General features: G+C 36.7%; 1 protein-coding gene across 2 annotated transcripts in view; it reads left to right on the forward strand.

The window, feature by feature from the left end:
- SLC35F5 (solute carrier family 35 member F5) overlaps window positions 1-22,290 on the forward strand; it is a 39,536-nt gene extending 17,246 nt beyond the window's left edge. For both annotated transcript variants that reach the window (XM_088146484.1, XM_007421819.4), the window contains 12 exons: window positions 814-876; window positions 2,635-2,713; window positions 4,156-4,346; window positions 7,515-7,596; window positions 8,823-8,910; window positions 12,428-12,492; window positions 12,908-13,012; window positions 13,159-13,318; window positions 15,666-15,756; window positions 17,641-17,795; window positions 18,067-18,158; window positions 18,635-22,290. In XM_088146484.1, coding sequence (XP_088002610.1) covers window positions 814-876; window positions 2,635-2,713; window positions 4,156-4,346; window positions 7,515-7,596; window positions 8,823-8,910; window positions 12,428-12,492; window positions 12,908-13,012; window positions 13,159-13,318; window positions 15,666-15,756; window positions 17,641-17,795; window positions 18,067-18,151 — 1,164 coding nt within the window. In that variant the 3' untranslated portion in view covers window positions 18,152-18,158; window positions 18,635-22,290. The remainder of the gene's footprint in view (window positions 1-813; window positions 877-2,634; window positions 2,714-4,155; window positions 4,347-7,514; window positions 7,597-8,822; window positions 8,911-12,427; window positions 12,493-12,907; window positions 13,013-13,158; window positions 13,319-15,665; window positions 15,757-17,640; window positions 17,796-18,066; window positions 18,159-18,634) is intronic.
- Window positions 22,291-23,266: the final 976 nt, after the last annotated feature.

The raw sequence follows: 23,266 nt of genomic DNA on the forward strand, positions 1-23,266 counted from the left end.
CATAAACTAATATAAGATCACTTCCAAATGTTCAGTGTGTGCAATAATGCTTTCATAAGTCTAGCATTTTGAAGTGAATCATTACATAAACAAAAGTAGCAGTAATGCTTCTTAGTGGAACTGATATGAAATATCTATCTTTCTGTCTGTCCTTGGAATCAGTAGCTGGCATGTGGTTTATATTTTTTGTGATATTCTGCCTCCATTCAAAATGATATTAGTCCATTACAAATATGTCACGCTAAAAGTCTTTTTAAAAAACTATTTTGTCAAAGTTGTTTTCTTTATAAAGATGCTTGTAGTTCTGTTGATAAAATATAGTAAACCCAATCTTGTGCTAATCATAATATCCCATGAGAAAGTGAAAGCTGATAATTCATTCAGGGGTTTTTTTTCCTCCCTCCCTCCCTCCCTCCCGCTCTCTCTCTCAACTTTCTCAGTTAGAAAATAGTTTCTTGACAAATCTTGGTTATGTATGAAAACAAGGAGGGGCTCCATAACTATACTCCTTTATGCTCTGTGAACTCAGTCAGAAGAATAGGTAGATTTTCACACATTACACTGAATTTTCTATAAATGGCAATTTCCCTTCCTCTTTAGTCTCTCTACTTTGCAACTTAAAATAAATGTGTATTTTATTCAGATTATTCAGATTATCCTTTGCTGTGAAGTGACCTGGCACCCAAATAGCTAGAGATAAGCAGGAAGGCTGTACAAGATGATGATAATATTCTCTGACATAAACATACTTTTTAAATCAAAGCACTGGATATATTGTTTTAATAGAATTTGTGGTATTAAATTTCTGCTTAGTTTGCAGATGCTGAAAGCTATTTTGCCGCTTGTACAACTGACAATACTGTGAATAGTTCTTTGGTAAGTTTTCTCATTTAAGCATTATATTACCATATGGCAATATCCATTCATTTCTTTTTCAAATTAATACTAAAATAATAATAGATCGAAATAAGACATTTTGTAGTTTTAAACAAAAGTGGATTAGGCATGATAAACATTTCTGATTTGCAAAGGTATATTATGTTTGATTTTCAGTAGTAAGTCTTGTCATTCAGCATTTCTACAGTCATTTGTTTGCATAATGCTATTTTGGTTATTGTTAAATGTGGTGGTAGGCTGAAATGCCATCTTATAATGCAAAATAGAAGTTTTAATATAGTTAGCCTTACCTCCTTCAGCCAATATCACCAAAGTGGAAGTTTATTCAATAGGGAGTGTTTGGGAGTTTTGTTGTTGTTTTTGGATTGTCTTGCACTGAAATTTATGTTAATTATCACATTCTTATTTAACTGTGCCTGAAAATCCAGAAAGGGACTATGTTAAGGCAGGGATGCAAAACCTATTGGAGCCTGAGAGTTACATCATGTGCTAGGTGGCCTATGCACATGTGAGTGCAGGTATCTTTTCCTCACACACATAGACACAAACACATAGTTTAAAAAAATATATATATACAGCTTCCTCCCATGCTTTTAAACTCCTTTTTCCTTCCAGTGAAGGGGCTGACAGTAACTTTGTTATTGTTGATCCCTTTCCTGGACTGAAAGGAATAATATCTACCTTCCCAAAGGTGATCCTTCCATCCTCTTACAGGTTGCCTTGGATCTTATAGGAATGAATATACAACCCATGGTGGGTTGCATAGGGACCTTCTACAGGGGCAGGTTAATGGTGCCCTTCTGATGTAAGATTAATTTGAAATACTGAGAAGGCAATCTATACATTACTTGCTTCAAGTGAATTCCACTGGGGTTCAATTGGTACTTACTCCCAGGTAAATGGTTATGAGATTGCTGCTTTGATATGCATGTTATCTAATAATTTTTAGAAACTCAGTAGGAGAGATTATTAAGAAATATAAAAAACCCAATTTGCAACTTTTCAATGGGTAGTATCCAGTGGTAGTAACTTTCCTTTTTGTCAGTTTAATACCACCTGATTTTGGATAATCTCCCTACTCTCATTGCATCCCCTTTCTCTTTACAACTTGCCACTGAGAGTTGGGGGCTCTTATGGAATAGAGTGGGGTCTTGCACAAAGAGTTGGGTAGATATATGGGGATCAGAAAAAAACTTTGCCTTATCTTGCACAACCAGAAGCACTTTCTGCTAAGAAATGACTGGGTGCTACCCAGTATTTATAAACAATTAGTAAAAGTGAAGTTTTTGTTTTTGTTTTTTTAATTCAGTGAACAGGTACTGTTTTTGCATTTAGCCTGAAGGTAGTAATCAAAACATTAAATACCAATTTGATGTTATTGTCCAAAAATAAATTTATTTTGTTTCTAAAAAGATATTCATACCAGGATTAAATAATCAATTGCATGGTCATAAAATGTATCTGTGCATGCAAGGAAGTTTATCAATTTACATAAAGAACCACAAGGTCATATTTTCTACTTGAAGGATCTCCTAGGGGCATACTATAGAAATGAGAAGGCTGTGCTTGAAATTCTGGGTATGCTTACCAAAACATCTGATTTAAACAGTGGGATTTTAATTTTGTTTATTTCTGTATAGCCTTGGGTACATTTTTGTTCATAACATTGCACAGAGCTCTTGATTTTATTTTGATAACTGTGATACGTGACTGGGAATTTGTTACATTGCATTTCAGAGTGAACCTTTGTATGTTCCTGTAAAGTTTCATGATTTGCCAAGTGAAAAAAGTAGCATTAATAGTGATGCTGAAAAAAGTAAGTACATATTTCAGAATTTCAAGAACAATTTTATATTTTTATATCACCTGTTGTATGTCCATGTAATACTGGAAGTATGAAAATCCATAATTATTTGCCTTTTGTCTTATACATAAATACTTTGTGCCCCTATATATATTCTAAATACAACAGTATAAGAACCAGATAAGCAGTAAACTATGAGAAATCTCTTATAAATTCAAAAATAAAATAATGGCTTTAACCAAAAATAGACATGTTAGTTCAAATAGTGAAACCACATTAATTTTTGCACAAGGCAAATGATGAAATAAGGAACTGATAGCCACATTCATGAAATAGGAAATATGCAAAATAGTTCCTAAATTCAACTTCCAAAGTTTCAATGAAACTTTAGTGAAATTCTAAGAAGAAACAGTAATTCTGAAGATGTTTAGGACTAGAGTATGTAAAACATTTAAAATCAAACTCTGATGAACTGAAATACTCCATTTCAAGTTAATGTTCAAATGAGCTTTTTTGACCAGTTTGGAAATGTTTGAGTTCAAAAGACTATTTTGGATACAAAATAATCATTTTCTAGAATGATCTGGGGTACCTGTTGCAGGTGATTGTTTTGTATGCGGAATAACTATTTTGATTTCAAATGGAACATTTCTAATTTGAAATTATTTGAATTCAGAATATTTTGCATACAATACACTGAGAATACTGTAACATAGTGCAGCTTACACTGCTAGCCTTTTAAAATGCTTGCTTTTGATGAAAAAGCAAGATATAGATTTCTGTAATATAGTTCAATTTGTATTTATTACAAGGTGACTTGACAAAACAATACTTTTCTTTATTTGTGCAAACATTCATAACACATTATTGCCATTAAATAACATAGGCATTACAATATGGATTTGACACCTTTGGTTTTTATATTTATTTATCTGTCTTAAAGGAATTAAATTTGAATATATACATGAAACTGAAATAAGCTTTGTTGCTCTACTACTATTTCTTTAGAAAATAAGAATCTAGAATTAGAAAGAGCATTTTTCAGATTTGATATATTTAGTGAGTTATCTAAGCCTTGTGTTGAATTAACCACAAGATGGTGTAGAAACCATGCCATACTTAAAATTAAAGATATAACGTTAAATACATGAATTCAGGTTTTAAAGACCGAATTTATGAAAAAATACATTCTTGTTGGAAAGCAAATCCATTGCTCTAAAATTAAGGAATTCTGGATTGTTTTTTAAATATAATAAGTACAATCAGTAGAAACAGAAACCTCTTAAGGTGAAATTTGTAGTCCCGGATTATCTTTTCTGCATAATAGGTAATTCATGCTGCTGATATAAACTGTTGAAACATGGGGAGGAACTCTGGGCCTTATCTTTGCTGATTGTTTTTCTGTTCCAGTATAATACACAAAATGACCTGCACCATTTTTTTCCCACCTAAAGCTCCCAAAAAACCTCGTGTAAGATTCAGTAACATTATGGAGATTCGACAACTCCCAGCAAGTCATGCATTGGAAGCAAAGCTGTCTCGTATGTCTTACCCAACAGTTAAAGAGCAGGATTCAATATTAAAAGCTGTAGGGAAACTTACTGCACCTCAAGTAGCCAAAATCAGCTTTTTCTTTTGCTTTGTGGTATGTCATCTGTTTTTAATTGTTGCAGGGTATAAATAGAGTCTTTTAACTCTAGTATATTTGTTTAATGTAGGATAGATCATTTGCAGTATTGAATTAACTGTTTAACCTTGTTCATATCATTTAGGGAACTGCATAATTTTGAGAGTTATCCCCTAATTGGTTTAAAGACAATTAATTGAAGTGACAATTTAATGAGCAAAAGCTTCTATTCATTGTGGGAAAAGACAGCTATCTCTTATGTTTTCACTCCTATTGCAATAATTCCCCAGAACAAAAAACACTTCAACTAATAAGTATTTGTTATTTGTTATTCACTCGTGATTCCATTGCTTTAAATTTCCTAGTATCAATCAGGCATTAAAACCTGGAGGTATATTTCCCTGCCTCCACTAGTACAAAAGTGACAAAATTCCAAGATTAATTATCAGAAAGTGATCTACTTTCATTTATACTTGCATGGCATTTTGAGTCAGGTTATTTTTTAATTTCTTTTTTTATTTATTATATTTCTTTATTATATTTCTAGGTTTTAGAATTCATTTGGCACTGATATGCATGTACATTCCATTAATTTCAATAATCCCAATATCCATATAACTATATTTTAGAATTGTGATATATATCTGCAGATTTAAGTTGCCTATAAATTCATTCTGATGTCAGAAGATTTGTCTAGCAGTTTGCAAAAAGGAACAGGTGTTTTTTCCAGTTCTTGAGAAATTAAGTTTTCCAACAGTTACATTTCATCTTTTATGTAATGAAAATTTAGTGGCTTTAATCCAGGGAAAAAGTTAATTTCTGTTAAATTGGCCATGATTAACTTGTCCCATTTGTTGTAAAGGTTTGAACTCCATTAATTGGACTTTAACTGAACAGTTGTAGAAATGTGTAATTAACTTTCTCTGATTTGAAGCCAACATGTAGGCATTTTCATGTTCCAGACAGTTTATGGTTGCTATGATTCAGGGCATTTCACAGAAAAGCAGCAAAATAGCTGTCTAATCTAGATGTATATTTACAATTACCATTACTTTACAGCAGGCATTCCCAGCCATGTAGACATATTGTTAGTATTTCCATAAAATATCTGGGGGGTGGAGGGAAAGTTTCCCCATTCACAAATGGGGAACAAAACAACATTATAACAATTCAGCATAAAGCTACTGCCACCCCTTCTAGCTCCTCTGCCTCCTAACGCTTCTTATTACCAATCCTTGCCTTTGTCATTTTTCTGAGCAGGACAGCATCCTAACAAAGAAAGCAATGAGCTGCAGCTACCTGTCCTTATTTTCAAAGGATGCCTATTTTCTCAGGACCCTTTAGGGCCAAGAAGTGTACATGCAAATAAAGATGATGCTGGAGGTTGGTGTTTTGCTCACCACATGCCAGTTTCCTATTTTTTTAAAAAAATGTAATTGAAAACAAGTTACAAAGGGCAGGGAGGCTAGAAGTGCCAAGACAGGTGTCAGTAGGTATACTCATGCCCCCTGGGCACCATGGCTGGGAGGCTTAGCCAGATATTACTGTTTGTGTTATAATTGCCTAATCCTTTCATTCGAAGTCACTGAAGAGGAAGTTGATCAGAAAGGCTTTATTCCACCTCTTCTAGTTAAAAGACATCCCATAAAAGAAACCCCTTCCGTTCTTCCAGAATGTTTGCCTAGAAAAAGCAAATGGCTTTTCCTCTCAATTTCAATCAGTGGCGGAGGGAGGGAGGGAGGGAGGGAGGGAGGGAGGGAGGGAGGGAGGGAGGAAGGAAGGAAGGAAGGAAGGAAGGAAGGAAGGAAGGAAGGAAGGAAGGAAGGAAGGAAGGAAGGAAGGAAGGAAGGAATTCTTCACAGCTGCTATAAGAGATGGTGAGGACCATTGCAACTGAGTGGATGTCAGCACAAGCATATAGGTACCCAACTGGGCTGTGAGCCAGGCGCAGGAAACATACCAGAACTGATGGCATCCAGGAAAATGCAGAGCTCCAGAGTGGCATTAAAGATCTCCCCATGCTCCTTAAGGCAAATAACCGAAAGGCCTTGAATATTTAAGAATATGAAAGAAGCAAAGAGGATGCCAAGTAACAGAGGGCCCCTCTCCACCTCCTGCAGCATTGTGAACAAAGAGGAACACAAGTAAGCAGAACTTGAAGCACCAGATAACACCAATTGCAGTGACCCTCTTCCACCCTCCCATTGAACAAGGCACTGGGCAGCATCAATTGCAGTGTTTTAAGGCATCGCCAGGAGATGCTTACAGAGATTATCTTTTGGCAGCTGGACCTGGACTAAGCAGCACCAGCAGCAACAACCTCCATAACAGCTGGAAGCCTCATAACACCAAGAAAAGCTGGCAGCAGCAGTAAAAACACATGAGTTGGTATTCCTTCTTCACAGTGTTAGGATAGTGACAGAATAATTGAGAATCTTTAGTCTAGACATTCATTAGACATTAGCAGATAGACTAGTTTGCCTCAACAGATGCTACCTTTGGTCACATGGCTCTACAGATGGTGCTTTACTTTCTACTCTTCCTCCCTGAGAATATTGCTACATATATCCTTTTGCTGTCTGCTCCGTCTTTGGTGACTGAAAGTGTTGTTGGACTTAACTGCAAATTATTCTTCAGGACACTGAAAAATGGATCCAACAGTCCCATCCTGCAAAAGGGGACCGAATCAGTACAAACAACTAAAAGGTTACTCACTACCAGTGTACAGTTTACTACCAGGATGTGATAACTGATGAACATGGTTCTTTCCTGTATTTCTCACATTCCTCTTGTCAGTTGCAAACTCTTATGCCAATGCAGGAATTATGTAGTAAAAAAAAAAAAAAAAGTTGAATTATAAACAGCTGAAGTCAGTGCTCCAATGTGAATGAAAGGAAGGGTTTCCTTCATGGGACAGGAAGAAGTCTTAAGTCCTATCTTCTAATCAGAAGAGGTAGAGTTAACCCTTTCTGCAGGGTTTATCTTTCTGGAACCAGAAGAGTACTTTACCGTAAGCTCAGCTACTACTTTTTTAATATAGGTAGATTTTATTGTGGGTATGTTCTTATAGCCAAATTGTTTAAACAATCTTTTTTAATGTTTTATTAGGCTTTTTTCTAACTTTCAAAGCAGTTATTCAAATAAGAAATAGAATTTTATACTAATATCTACTGTTTAATGTTCTAGTGGTTCTTGGCAAATTTCTCTTATCAAGAAGCACTTTCAGACACTCAAGTGGCAATAGTTAATATTCTGTCATCAACCTCTGGTAAGAAATGAAGATGTATTCCAAGACTGTTGTCATACTTCATTCAAATTGCCTCTTTGCATATTTAAGAAAAATACAGTTATCTATTTTGTTTCACTTCTAATGAGGGAGAGAGTGATGTTGAAGGGTTTCTTTTTTAAAAAGGCAGCTATGGGGTAAGGTAGCACATGTCATTATTAAGAGTTCAAGTTAAACAAGCAGAACTGTAGAGGCTTATTCAGTAGCTCATCAGTGGTATTATTTAAAAGCGACACTGATTATTATTACTGAACATTGGTTCCCATATTGTGACAGTAGTAGTAGTAATAAAGTAGTGTGTGTGTATAATACTCAGTAGCGTGTTACATTTTCTGCAGTATTTGGTTTTGTTGAGTAAGTGTTGGGAAACAGAAACACGGCAATATAGTAAGAAAACATTGCTGTTTTACATAAATTTGGACATATTAGTATATTATATAAAGTTGTATATTAAGGTGGAGTAATACATGCGCCTAACAAGAATTAAGTGTTATTGAATTGGAATTTATTTCTGGTTAAATGCATATAGATATATATAGAATTATGTTTGTTTGTTTATTTATCAGATTTATATGCTGCTAAATTGTAATCAACTCGTGGTGGTCTACAATAAAATAAAGCCAAACCAGTACAGTATCAGCAGATCAAAATAAATTTCAGTAAATATGAATTAATTAAATAATTAACAATTAAACTGTTAACAAATAATAGTTAAACAATTAACAAATCAAATCCAGTTCCAGATGTCACTCAACAAATCTCCAGAAGGTATTCTGGAAGAATATAGTCTTCACTACTTTTTCAAAAGCCAACATCTTTCATTTATGTTCATAATATAAAAGCTTTGTTAAATAAAAGTTAACTTCATTTCTTTTTGCAATAAATACATATAAATCTGAGACATTCAATTTTTTTACATATTTTAAGATTAAAGAAATGTTATTAGTTTTTCATTTTAATTGATAATAAAATTATACACTGTTAATGTTTTTAAATTCTACTTAATCCAATGAGATATGTTAATTGTAACCAACTTTTCACTTTAATTTCAGTTGGGCCCAAGATTAATTTAGTCCGGATCTAATCCATTATCTTTTGACTATTATATCTTCAGTCTTAAATTTTTCATTTGACCATACACAGTGTATTCTTTCTTCATATGATATACTTTGTAATAAAATAACAGTTTAAATTTTTTCTTTTCACAGGATTATTTACCTTAATCCTTGCTGCAGTGTTTCCAAGTAATAGTGGAGATAGATTTACCCTTTCAAAATTGTTAGCTGTCATTTTAAGGTAGGAATATAGACTCCTTAATCCTCAATTTTCTTCTCCCCCTCAGGCCTGAGTTTTCTTGTTGTTCTAGATAGTTGGATTTAGTGGTGGAGACTTTGTTACTATTTTTAGATGCAGCTAGTCATGTACAGCTACATGAAAAAATTACTGGAAGTAATTTACTGAATGAGTGCTAGAAACATCGCTTCTGCGTTGTCACTGCTTTAGTAAAGGGACTATGTCTCAGTTGTATTACGAGCAACCTAAGCTACTTAGTTTAATATAACGAAGTGAACTTCTTAAATCAGATTATTCTGTGGCATCACAGATAAATTCACATATATTAAACCATGGTTTATCATAGCAAAACATGCTAACCATGTTTTATGGAATAAACTATGATGGTTGAATTCACACAATATACAAATAAAGACCAAATACAAGTAATCCTTACTTACCAACCACAACTGGGAACAGCAACCCCATCGCTAAGTGACGCAGCCATAAAATGAAGCATCAGATGACCGTGCCAACTTACATCACTTCCAGCTGCAGTAATTAAGTGAATCACCCACAGTTGTTAAGCGCCTCAATGACCATGATTCGTGATTTCCCACTGGCTTCCCCATTGACTTTGCTTGTTGGAAGCCGGCTGCAAAGGTCACAAATGGCAATCACGTGACCATGGGACACTGCAATCATTGTAAATGTGCACCAGTTGCCAAGCACTCAAATTGCAATCATGTGACCATGGAGTTGCTACAACAGCCACAATTTCAAGGACCTGTCGTAAATTTCCTTTTTTCAGCACCATCATAACACTGAATGGTCGCTGAATGAGCTGTTGATAAGCAAGGACTGTCTGTAAACCACAATATGGCTTGGTATCATGTGCAAAGAAGGCCATGAATTAGGTATCTATGTGTACTTAAATGAATTTTTGTTGGTTGCAAGCGTTCAGTATCACATTCATGCATATCACCCTAAGTATGGTTTGTTTTAAGCAAGCTATAATGGCTAGGATCTCACATCTTGCTATTCAGTTTTGGTTTAACATGAAATGTGAGTTTAGCCATAAAATCTAACTTCTTAAATCTGACATTGGGTTCATTCTATAGAAGTATATTTTGGTCAGTTTCTAGTCTGTAAAAAAATTGAACCAGTTTGGTGTACTGGTTAAGGCACTGGGGTAGAAACCAGAAGACCATGAGCTCTGGTCCTGCCTTAGGCATGAAGCCAGCTGGGTGACCTTGGCCAATCACTCTCTCTCAGCCCTAGGAAGCAGGCAAGGGCAAGCCACTTCTGAAAATCTTGCCAAGAAAGCTGCAGGGACTAGTCCAGGCAGTTGCCAGGAATCAAAACTGACTTTAAGGTCCAAGTTTGTTTGTTTGACTAATCTGTTACATGTTTATAACCCAGATTCAGTGAAACTGCCCTGTGACCTTTGTTAAGCTGGATGTTGAGAGAATACTTGTAACTGATTGAAGACATAACTGAGAGAGTCATATAGATATCTTCACTTAATAAACTGACAGTGATTTTTCTTATCTTGTGCAAATATCTCCACTTACTATTTTGCACACTTTAAATGGAATAGTCAAATTTCTGTTGTAGTCTGTGAAATATTGGCAAAGCATTATGTTAGGATAATAATATAATTATTTATATTATAACATAATAATTTAGCATTATGGGAATATGGTTTTATATTTCTGTAATATTTCTTTCTTTTTTGGCTTAGCCATGAGGTGATTGCTTCTCTTTTCAACGAACATCCTTTTGTATCCATGTCCAAACCAAGGATATGATTAGACTGAATTATCAACTATACCAAAACAAGCCAGGATTGCAGTACACAAATTGCAGTACACAAAAGTTAGCTTGTGTACTGAAAAGCCATAGTTAAAGCTAACCACACATTATCTCAGTTTGGACATAATGGTTGTAGGCATTACATTACATTACAAAACATACTAAACCAGACTTTTAAAACTATGGCTTGTTGGACAAGCAACAGTGACCTTATTTAAACAATGCTAAACTATAATGAATTGATTTACCCATCACACTTAAGCTACAAACATGTTAAACCATTGCATTGATTTAAAATGAGGTGTGAATCCAGTCCCAGGGAGCAAAAGCAAATACTTCCAATCTCTTCCTCATGATCTCACCAGAAGAGGAATGTAGAGGAGCAGAGTGCATAATCCTAGGCTTGTTTGTGCAGCATTTACATTAGCATAGATTAATGTTACCCCCCACCCCACCCTAGGCGTTATTTATTGAGGACAGTAATCTCTAGCGAATCAAAGGAGATGAAACTTTGCAACCAGGAACATTCCACCTCACTCCATTTCACCTTCACCCCATATTTGCACTAAATCTACTGATGGGCACCTATCAGAAGTGGTGAGGGAAAAGATAGATTTGTTCTACTTTATTTTAAATTAGGTTGGGCAAACTTCAGTGCTTCCTGGCCTGCAGGTGATATGATTCTCTTCATGGAAGCAGAGAGACCATGCAATTTGCTTCAGCGAGGCATTTTGTGTGACCTGGGTGTTTTCCTGTACTCCCTGGTGTACCTGTGCAGTATGGCTCTTCCAGCTTTGTAAAGGCTGCTCAAAGCCGGAGGAGTCTTCTGTGCAAATGCTGTGCTGAGGCAGGTCTGTTAAGCAGAGCAGAGGGAAGCAATATGGTAGTTTTGCTTGGCTCTTAGAAGGGAGGGGGCCACATTAGTTTGCAAAGCAGGTCCCAGTTGAACCTTCATTGAAGGAAAACAGTCCTTCAGAAATTTGCACAGCTCTGTTCTGTGTGTTTGACCTCTCATATAAGCAGCTGTGGAAGGAAGTGATAACCTTACTAATAAGGTGCACCCATTGTGGATATATAAGGCTTAACATATCTATTTCCTACTTTGTTTCCTCCCCAAAGCAGGAAAAAACTGCCCCAGAATAAGTACCAGAGCAGTGTCCTCTGTGGCACATAGAAACAGAACCAAAACAACTAAGTTCAGCCTTCAGCTCTTAAATTTATGGTCATTTTGGTTCATATACCATGGTTTATGGCTTATGGTGTATGGTCTATTCAAATAAACCATTGTTAGTTTCACATGCTATATGAACTCCCTCAGAAGTGACTGTGCCCAGGCCTATTTTGTTATTTATGGGAAATATTCATGTAGGGAAAAAAAAACATTTTTTCTTCTTCTGTTGGCATTATGGGTTTGGGGATGGCTTTTGCTAATTTATAATCTTCTTTTCTACCTTTCCAGGGCATTATACTTACAAAGATAATGTAAAAAGTGTTGTTCTGTTTCCTTTCTTTTCCTTTTTTTTTTTTTGTAATTTTAAGAAAGCTTGCTATCATTTATCCTGAGTTTTTTAAAACGTATTCCTAATTTATTATATAATCTTGAGAATCATTCAAATAAAGCAATACATGGTATTGAGACAACTATAATCAAACTTTACTGTTAACTCTTTCCATGCAAACTGTTTGACTAAGTTAACTTGAATATAACACTTTATTTTTAAAATAGCATTGGAGGTGTTGTTCTTGTGAATTTGTCTGGGTCTGAGAAATCCGCTGGAAGAGATACAATAGGTATTTGTTTTCCAAAATTCTTCACAATAAATTAAAATGCTTGCGGACATACTATTGTATATTTTTGACTCAATGACAAAAATACATAATGAGTAGAAAATAAATTTAATTTTCATAGCTGAATCTATAGTGACATTTGTATGCCATTATGAGCTCTTAAGGGAGTGAGAGGCAAAAATTCCTCTGTATAAATAAATGTATTACAGAAGAATACACATTTGGAAGGAATCATATTTTTTTTAAAAAAGTAAAGTAATTTGCTGCAAGATGCTACCAATTTTCTCCTTTTGCTTAACATGATTTATTTGAGTGAAATAATACACCTTAACAGCCTGTTAAACAAATGGATTACATTTAATTAATACAGTGATGAAGACTTACTTAATACCTTATGGGCTTGCTTTCTTATTTACAGGGTCCCTCTGGTCTCTAATGGGAGCTGTGCTGTATGCAATCTATATAGTTATGATCAAACGAAGAGTTGACAGAGAAGATAAGCTTGATATTCCAATGTTTTTTGGTAAGAACAGATTTTTTAAAAAAATAACCTAGGATTGAATCTTGAACCTGTTAATTTAAGTTTTGCAAACAGTTACAGTTATATACTTTTGTGATATAAGACTAACCGTTTGTTATGTGATCTGTTTGTTTATTCTGTTTCTGCAGGATTTGTTGGCTTGTTTAACTTGCTGTTGCTTTGGCCAGGCTTCTTCCTACTCCATTATACTGGATTTGAGGTCTTTGAATTTCCCAATAAATTAACCCTAATGTGCATAGTCATTAATGGGCTTGTTGGAACTGTTCTGTCTGAATTCCTCTGGTTGTGGTATGTTGTTTGCTTTGATTATTAGATTTCTTAACATGGTATTATAGGTCTGGTATTATAGGACCAATAGATGAAGTTGGTTTTCCATAATGTAACTAATAAGGCTATGTTTAGCAAGTATTGATTTCGATACAGTACTGTGCATTGAAGAGCATTATTCCCTTCATCCTCTGTTGCCATCCCCCAAAACCAATGTTGCTTATTAAATATTAAAAGCTAGAATGTGGTTTCACATATCATGCTAAATCATATTTTAAAAAGCTCTTACCGTTGGATCCACATATTATGGTATAATATGGTTTACAAGCCATTAAGGCTGAGTTCACACATCAAAGATTAGTGCACTGCTTAGCACAGTGTGAATTGCATTGGTTTCAGTAGCCAGCACAACATGTCATTTAGCTGTTTGCCCAGACTTAGTGGCTATTAATTTTAGGTGATCATTTGGAATTTACCTTAGAATGCTAGTGTAAGATCATGAAATGTGTGCTTTCCCCATTCATTCTCTTGTAGTCATAAGAAAATAAACCTAAGACTGTAGACATATCACAAGTGAAGCCAAATTGCATCAGCTTAATATGTGCAGCTTTTGCCAATTCTTTGCTGGGAGAAGATAGTTGGCCATAGCTGAATGGCAACAGAAGAGAAGGAGAACTTTATGGACGAGTAGTTGAAAGGGGAAATACCAGTGTTCTATCTGCACGTGCATGGTTTTTAATCAGATCCGTTATATCTAGACATATCTTACAAACACTTTCTAATTAGTTTCAATTAATTCCTTAAAATCAAATTATGGATATCCACAATTGGAGGAGCAGGCTATATAAACATTGCTATCTGTGCATGTAGATGACTTAGTCTTTCACCAGGTTGTCATTTAATCACTAAGTGGTGAAAATCTTCATACACGAATTGCTATAATGACAAGAACAGTATAAATTTGGCATACCTGAGATAGAGTCTGAAGAACATTTTTCAGAGCCTATGACGGATTTCCCCCGGTTTTCTCTCTGGGTTCTTTTCTTTCTGGTTATGTGCAAGCGTGACAACAGAGTAACTCAAGAGGCAAGCAGTACATTTTCGACCAAGGCTTTACTCAATGCTCCAAAAGGGTTAGATAAAATAAGCTGCAAATTAAAAGTCCTCCCATGCGGGCCAACAGTCAATATAAAAACAAAGGCAGGAGTATAAGCCCTCTTTGCCTGAGTAGCCTTACGTAAACATGTCTCATCGGCGAGAGGACAAGACAAGCAAGTCCCCCCTCCTGCAGCCAAGGCAAGACTTAAAACTGTAGCTTCTCCAGAAATCTGTTGTGATGCAGAGCAGCAGCAATTCATGGTCAACTTTGCTTCTCCAGCACCCCCTTTACTCTCCTCCAGGGCTAATCTTAAATACCCTTTCAGAATCAGCCTCCACCCCTCTCCACAGGTGTTAACAATTTAGCATCCCACCCTGATTAACTTAACAGAGTTTACAATAGTTACAGTTTGGGATACAAACCAAGGCTCTTTCCCACACTCTCACCTAATACAAAGGCTTATGGCTATCTAACCACGAAGTTAATTTCCTAGCGGGCGATAAATGCTTTATCCATGTCCCATCGAAGTATAAATCAGGAGGTCTTTCCACCTACTATTGAGAGTAGAGAAATATGCACAAAAGATGGTTATTTCTCACGACCCTGGATTTCCGTCATAGAGCCAAATGAGCAATACATATACAAGTAACCCTCATTAGCGATTGCCTCATTTAGCAACCATTTGCAGTTACGATGGTGATGAAAAAGTAACTTTATGACCAATACTTGCATTTGTGACCTCTGCAGGTCTGTAAATCAAAGGAAAGCTGAAATAAGATCATAAGCATAGTCATGGTTTCACTTAGCGACCACTTCATTTAACAACCGAGTTGCTGGTCCAGTTGTGGTCCCTAAATGAGGACTACCTGCATTGAAACCTGGCAATGCATATTAACAGTACTTACAGACAGCAAATACATTTTTTTGGAATCAGTTATTCTAGATGTGTAACATTAGACTTCATTAATTGAATCTGAAAATCTTGAGGTTTAATGGAGGGGGTGGTTGTCCTTTGACTTCTTTGAGAGATTGCACTAAGCCATGATGTGACATATTTGTGGCTTAGTGTGGTATGCAAATTAAGTTAATATGTAATGGATAAACAGAAATACATGGTAAGGCTAGAAAGATCTGTTCAGTAAATTAACCAGTGTGAATAAGCCAAAGTATCCTATAAATTCTGCCAAACTCTGGTATACACTTGTGAAAATTGCTTCTGTGCCTCTAATTTTTTTTAAACTCATGTCTTTGTATTTAACATTTTTCCAGGGGCTGCTTTCTTACCTCATCACTGATAGGAACACTTGCCCTGAGCCTTACAATACCTCTATCCATAATTGCCGACATATGCATGCAAAAGGTAATGTAAATTTTATTGAAGACAGTGGTATATACTACTAAAAATCTCAATGGAAATTTTAAAAATTCTGTTTTTTTAAATTAAAATAAGTTAAAATTTTAAAATTAAAAATCTTAAAAATTCCTAATGGAATCTTCATGAACAAAAAAGGGTTCTAATACTATGACAAAAGGAAATAATTATATTTAATTGCAGACAATAGGATTTGCTTGTCCATCAATTGCTTTTAATGCTGTTATTGTTATTATTTTATCCCACCTTTTTATGTATAACTCAAGGTGGTGAACATACTTAATACTCCTGCCTCCCATTTTTCCCACATCAACAACCCTGGGAGATGGCTTGGACTGAGACAGAATGACTGGCCCAAAGTCACCCAGCCAGCTTTCATACTTACAGGAGGCCTAGAACTCAGTCTCCTGGTTTTGGGCCAACATCTTAACCACTACACCAAACTGTCTCCCCATTCATAAAGCACAGGTGTGTGCAGGTGGGTCAAGAAGGGGCAAGTGACAAAAGCATTGCAACACAAGCACGCTGTTTTCAGAAAGCCTCAAATCGAGGTTCATGCTGTTCATTGTAAGTTCCTCAAGTGAAGTAGTTTTCTAAATAGACTGTTATCCCCTCTTGCAATATTTTGCTTCAGGGGTCAGAATAAAACAGGGTGTAATGGTAGATACAGTCATTTGAGTGCTAATTTGAAGTTGCCATTCATTTAAGCCAGTAATTGTTACATCATGAAAATGAATTTAAAATATACTTGTAGAGTAGGGGAGATTTTACTGAATTTAGATTTTTCTTTTCAAATAAAAATTATGATTAGATAGGAATGTGTTTTGAAAGAGAAAATTTCCTCAACACCCTTAGGAGTGTTCCCAGGAACTCTATAGGAAAACAAATTAGCAAAGCCTTAATTACTTGATCAGTGAAGTATCTTACCAGTAACAGTAGAAATGTCATCTGTTCTCTGTATTTATTTCTAAGTTAGTAAAATTTGCCCTCATTGTGACATTTTCACTCTAAAGTGAGAGATTTCATATATAGTGTGATATTAACATTTAATGCAGCTGCCAGTTTTAACTGTCAGCTGTAACCTTGGTTGATGTTTAAGTTACTCGCACAGTTCTGTCTCTTAAATTAAAGAATTCACACTTTATATTGTGTTCCTTCCTGAAATGTTTCTCATCCCAGGTATGAGATTATTTTACCTTGTGGGCTTTATTCTCTTCTACCACTTTCCTTTCCCCATCCAAGCTGTAAAGTTTATGAACTGCCAAACAGGCCACTTCTAGCTGTAAAGATCTGTGTAGCTGCTTAGGAACTTGAAATTTGTAACTAATCAAGAAGAAGAACCATCAAAGAAATGTTGCCCCCTTTGTGGAAAGCAGCCCCATCGTTTTCCGCATTTGATTTCATTTGAATGAACACCATATTTCATCATTACAGAAACACACCGGAGAGCCATATGCTTCTACACTCTTTCAGCTCTTCTGATACAGCTGCAAAGAGTTTTAAATAGCTGAGAGAAACCATTCTTTGCTGAATTCAACATCACGCTGATGAAAAATGCTTCCACTCTTCTCCTAGCAACAGGGCATGAGGAGTGGGGAAGCATGTGACTAACAAGCATCAACCATGGCCAAGGCTGATGTCATTATGGGACTTGGAGTCCAGATTGGTAGACTCCAATAACCAAGATTTACTTAAGATTCTGGCTAAATAAATTCTGGCTAAATATTCCCCTCACATTCCCTTCTCCTTTCCTATAGCCCCCACTCCCCTCCAAATAGCTGTTTCCTGACCAAACTTGTAGGATATTTGTCTTTCCATTATTCTACTTTTTCTCTTGATAAAATATCATATTGATCTTTCTTGTAATTTCAGGTCCAGTTTTCTTGGTTATTTTTTGCAGGGGCAATCCCTGTATTTTTTTCCTTTTTTATTGCAACACTTTTATGTCACTACAACAACTGGGATCCAGTAATGGTGGGAATTAGAAGAGTTTTTGTATTTATCTGCCGAAAACATCGTATTCAGAGGTAGGGTAATTTACTTGCTTCTTTCCCATCCACTTTGTCTGGAGAGTTCTGATTTTAGTCATTCAAAAGAACCTACTTGAATAACTAACATGAGAGGACAGAGGCTCTCAAAATTACTCTGATACAGAATTTTAAGTCCAGTGTTGTTTGTTCTGAACAATTTCTTATGGGACATGTAAAGTAATGTTCATCCCATTGATATAGATATGTTTTTATAACATGATATTATGGATATATTTTAACATTTTCACAAGTCTGTAACATCTTACAGAACATCAGAAGAAAGCGAGCAGTGTGAAAGTCTCATTGCAGTTCATAATGTTTCCCAAGAAGATGGAGAATGTGGCTGTTCTTAGACAACAGGTATGTAACTGTAAATTAGCTTCATTCTGTGCTAACAGAGAAGCATGTTCATTTATTGAACTGGAATGCGTCCCATTCCTTTATTTCAAGTCTAGCTGAAGGCTAGTACTTCCCAGCACCATTTTAGAGGACTCATAAACAGTATGTTTAACTTTGATGAACATCTTACTACAACAGTTTTATAATTAAGTAAAAAGAAAATGCAATAATTGCTCATTAGAGTTCTAAATAACCATGCCAAATATGTTAGTCCACCTGGTGCAAGTAAAGTCATATGACAAAAAAGTACCTTCATTTTCAAGATACCACAGTCCTTTTTATGAACTCAAACACTGAGCAAGATGGTACACACTTGCACCCTTGGAATCAGTTAATCATCAGTAACAACATTAATTAAGATAGATTTGAATATCCTATCAAAGAATGTATAATATAGTATAAGAGTATTAATGATATGTTTTCCCATTTTTTTATAGTGTAAGATGTCATGATAACTCAGCGAAGAGACAATCACTTGGAAAGTCCTTATGGAATCATGTTTCAGTACCTCTTCTGAATCTTTAAATGTTTCAGTTCTTTTGAAACTTAAAAATATATACATTCTTTTTCAGTTCCCAATATTTAACCAGTTTTATTAAAGAGCTACTTTAAAAGAGGAATGCCAGTCCTTTTACGAAACCAGCTTGCCTTATAGAACTCAGCTGGTGAAATTACTTGACAAATCAAACAGAATGCTGTTCTAGTGATTTTCTTTTAAAAAAGAAAACATTCATATTTTTGTTGAGTGCTGGATATTTTTACGAATACTTTTCATCTTCTGTAAAAAGTCATAATTTTGTACAAATTTTCAAATGGAAAGATATAAAACACCAGTTTACCTGTAATAGGTACGAATTATCATTTTGTGATGTATAAACTCTACTTGAATAATGAAAAAAAATCAATTTATTGAATAACTTTATTATTGCAGAAGTTATTGTGGCTTTCAAACACTATACATATCTTCATATATATGAAAGCGTTGGTAAATCATTTGGGTGCCTTGTGATATCTATTATGTCCTAATAAATTCAAGATTTAAAAAAAAGTACAAAGATAATTACAAGTATCACTTTTGTAGATAAAAGTCCTTCATAATATGTTACTATTTTCTTCAAAGACATTTTACATATTTTAAATCAAATTATTCCTTATTCCATTGAAAACAATAGATTTTTGGGCAGGATGCAACATATATCAATTCTGCATCTGCATAGAGTATAGGCTAATGATACATGGCTGAAAATTGTGTGATTCAATGCAAAGACCTGAAATCTAGAACCAGATAATTGCACATTGGATATTTCAGGGCAAAGCCATCTACTCAAGATGCCATGATATAATGATAGAAACATGTTTAATTCAGGCAATTTGTAAATCAGCTTTATTACTTTTAGGAAAAAGTTTAAAAGTAAAAAATACAGGTAGTCCTCGAGTTATTATGACAATTGGAACCAGAGTTTCTGTTGCTACACAATGTGGTCGTAAAGTGCAGTATCATGTGACCGCATCACTTAGCGACAGCAATCCCGGCAGTACCGGATGTCATCATAACCCCAGTACTGTGCAGGTCATTAAGTGAGGACCTCACGTGACTGTGACATGGGAAGAGGTAGGAGACCCGGGCAGGTGCCGCGGGAGGGTGCTAGGGAGCATGAGTGAGCAGGCGCTAGGGAGCGTGGATGGGAGAGGGTGCCGCAGGCAGGTGCTAAGGAGTGTGGGCAGATGAGTGCCGCAGATGTTAGGGAGTGTGGGCAGGCAGGCAGCTGGGTGCTGTTACCCCATTGGGAAGGGGCTGGGGCTACAAGTCCTCTGTGCTGTACACCAGTGCTGGCCAGGGCAATCCTCCCGTCAGCAAAGGCAGGGATGTTTCAGGAGTACCTCCCCACACATGGCTGAGACGCCTGGTGGCAATTCGTGGCAGCTACTTGGCCAAGGGCTTCCTGCGCAGCAAGACAACTCGAGGGGGATGGGGCAGCAGCAGGGGAAGTGGTCGTAAATGCGGGCCAGCCCAAATTTTGATCACGTGACTGCAGGTGCACTGCTATGGCCAGAACGTTGAGGACTAGTTATAAGTTCATTTTTTTCAGTGCCACTTTGAATGGTTGCTGAGTGAATGGACATAACTCGGACTACTGATGATTGAAAGAGGGAAAGAACAAAGCTGTCCCTTAACAACTACAGAAGCTTTTTTCAAAGAATAAGTGTGACTACTTTAAAATAGGAAAGTAGGTATAGACCATTCAGTTGGGACAAGTTGCAAATGTGAATAGAGTTTTATCTGCATAGAAACAATGCATTGTTTTAATGTGTGCTTTTGAATAGATGAATCTGAGTGTACTATACCAGAATGGTGATTCTGTTTCATACTGAATTGTAATATATATTAATGAGTTATTTCAGTGTGAGAAAGGGCAAGGATTGGATGTAACAGGAAAAGAGAGTCAAAACTCAATGTATAGATTCACTAGCAGAAAAAAATTCTATCATAAAATTTTATGAGCATTAGCATAAGTTCTGTTACAGGTAGTTCTCATTTAGCAACCACAATTGAGACTGGCAACTCAGTCGTTAAACATTGGTAAATGAAACTGTGACTCTGCTTATGATCTTACTTCAGCTTTCCTTTACAGACCTGCAAAGGTCATAAATGCGAGGATTGGTGGTGAAGTTACTTTTTCATCACATCATAACTGAACAGTTGCTAAACATGGCAGTTGCTAAATGAGGACTACGTATATTACAAATAAGGGCATTAAACCAGCTTGAGGGTTGAGGTGGCACAGGGAGTTGGTAACACCTGTTTATTTCCTTTATATTCTGGCTACAGCAGGAACTGGAGAAATAGTATGCTGGGTTAGGAGAGTCTTTGATTTCAGCCAGAACTTTTCATGTTACATGATGAACTACAACATTCTGCATATCATTATGGAAATGGAAGATGGAAATGGAAGCACACCTCTGGATTTCCTGTTCTTCCCAATCAGTACTCTTTGATAAAAGGCCTTCTGGATGCCAAAGAGTCCTTCCACTTGCAAAAAGATCACATCCATAGGGATCAAACTTTTATATGACTTTTACTGAATATAGTGCATCTTCTGAATATAAGATGCTCTGCATATGCAAGATGATGATGCTAAAATAATGTTGAGCTCTTCAGGAAATACTTTCACACTAACTATATTCTGAGGTACTGTTTACAGGTAGTCTTTGAGTTATGATCATTCACTTAGCAACTGTTTGAAGTTATGGCAGTGCTGAGCGAATGGTACTTAGGCCTGGTCCGCAAAGTTACAGCTGTTGCAGTGCCCCTGCAGTCACATGATGAAAATTTGGGCGCTTGGCAGCCCACCCACAATTACAACCATAGGGGTGCTTCAGCTCCCCCCACCTGCCTATCTCCCCCCCATCTCTGCCTTTTTGGCTGCCCTGCACAGCAGTACTCTCAGCGGCAGGGTCAGGATGAGCGGAGCACAGGGTGGCAAGGCCGGCAGAGGAGTGCAAGGCAGCCTAAAGGGCAGAGATGCAGGGAGTCCCTTACCTTACCAAGGCTAGGAGCTAGGAGGGATCAAGCCAGGAGTGACTTGGATCAGGGTGGGTCCTCGCCTAACAAGCAGTGGGATTCAGTTAACGATGGCAACAGGGAGTGCCAGGATTGCCATCACTAAGCGATGGGTCATGTGATGTCACACTTTATGACTGCATTGCTTAGCTATGGAAATTCTGATCCCGATTACCATCATAACTTGAGGACTACCTGTATTTATTTACACTGAGTTAATGTTGGAGACACAAAGACAGTGTGCCTTCATATTTTAGAAATCAGGAAGTGGCTGTCTATAATCCTTAAAATTCATTAACTTCAAGTGGAAGGGAATACTCTCTGTTGGATGAACTTACCAATAGAAAGAAAAGATTATTTCTGCCAGGGTTGTCAGTACTGTCTCCACTGTCCAAGAGGATTCTGTAGTTCCACTAGACTTATTTTAGGATAAAGAGGGAAATCTAAAATTATCCCATCCTTCTGCCAATGGAAACATCCTGTGGATGGAATTATTCTCCTAGATACAGTGGGGCAAAAAAATATTTAGTCAGCCACCAATTGTGCAAGTTCTCCCACTTAAAAAGATGAGAGAGGCCTGTAATTTTCATCATAGGTATGCCTCAACTATGAGAGACAAAATGGGGAAAAAATCCAGAAAATCACATTGTCTGATTTTTAAAGAATTTATTTGCAAATCATGATGGAAAATAAGTATTTGGTCCATATCAAAAGTTCATCTCAATACTTTGTTATATATCCTTTGTTGGCAATGACAGAGGTCAAACGTTTTCTGTAAGTCTTCACAAGGTTTTCACACACCTCCATGCAGATCTCCTCTAGAGCAGTGATGTTTTGGGGCTGTTGCTGGGCAACACGGACTTTCAACTCCCTCCAAAGGTTTTCCATGGGGTTGTGATCTGGAGACTGGCTAGGCCACTCCAGGACCTAGAAATGCTTCTTACGAAGCCACTCCTTCGTTGCCTTGGCGGTGTGTTTGGGATCATTGTCATGCTGAAAGACCCAGCCACGTTTCATCTTCAATGCCCTTGCTGATGGAAGGAGGTGTTCACTCAAAATCTCACGATACATGGCCCCATTCATTCTTTCCTTTACACGGATCAGTCGTCCTGGTCCCTTTGCAGAAAAACAGCCCCAAAGCATGATGTTTCCACCCCCATGCTTCACAGTAGGTATGGTGTTCTTTGGATGCAACTCAGCATTCTCTCTCCTCCAAACACAACGAGTTGAGTTTAGACCAAAACATTCTACTTTGGTTTCATCTGACCATATGACATTCTCCCAATCCTCTTCTGGATCATCCAAATGCTCTCTAGCAAACTTCAGACGGGCCCGGACATGTACTGGCTTAAGCAGGGGGACACGTCTGGCACTGCAGGATTTGAGTCCCTGGCAGTGTAGTGTGTTACTGATGGTAGCCTTTGTTACTTTGGTCCCAGCTCTCTGCAGGTCATTCACTAGGTCCCCCCATGTGGTTCTGGGATTTTTGCTCACCATTCTTGTGATC

This window comes from Python bivittatus, unplaced genomic scaffold, assembly GCF_059951505.1.
Source record: "Python bivittatus isolate LINGU-HERP-01145 unplaced genomic scaffold, Pbiv_v1 ctg000480_np1212, whole genome shotgun sequence".
Lineage (NCBI taxonomy): Eukaryota > Metazoa > Chordata > Lepidosauria > Squamata > Pythonidae > Python > Python bivittatus.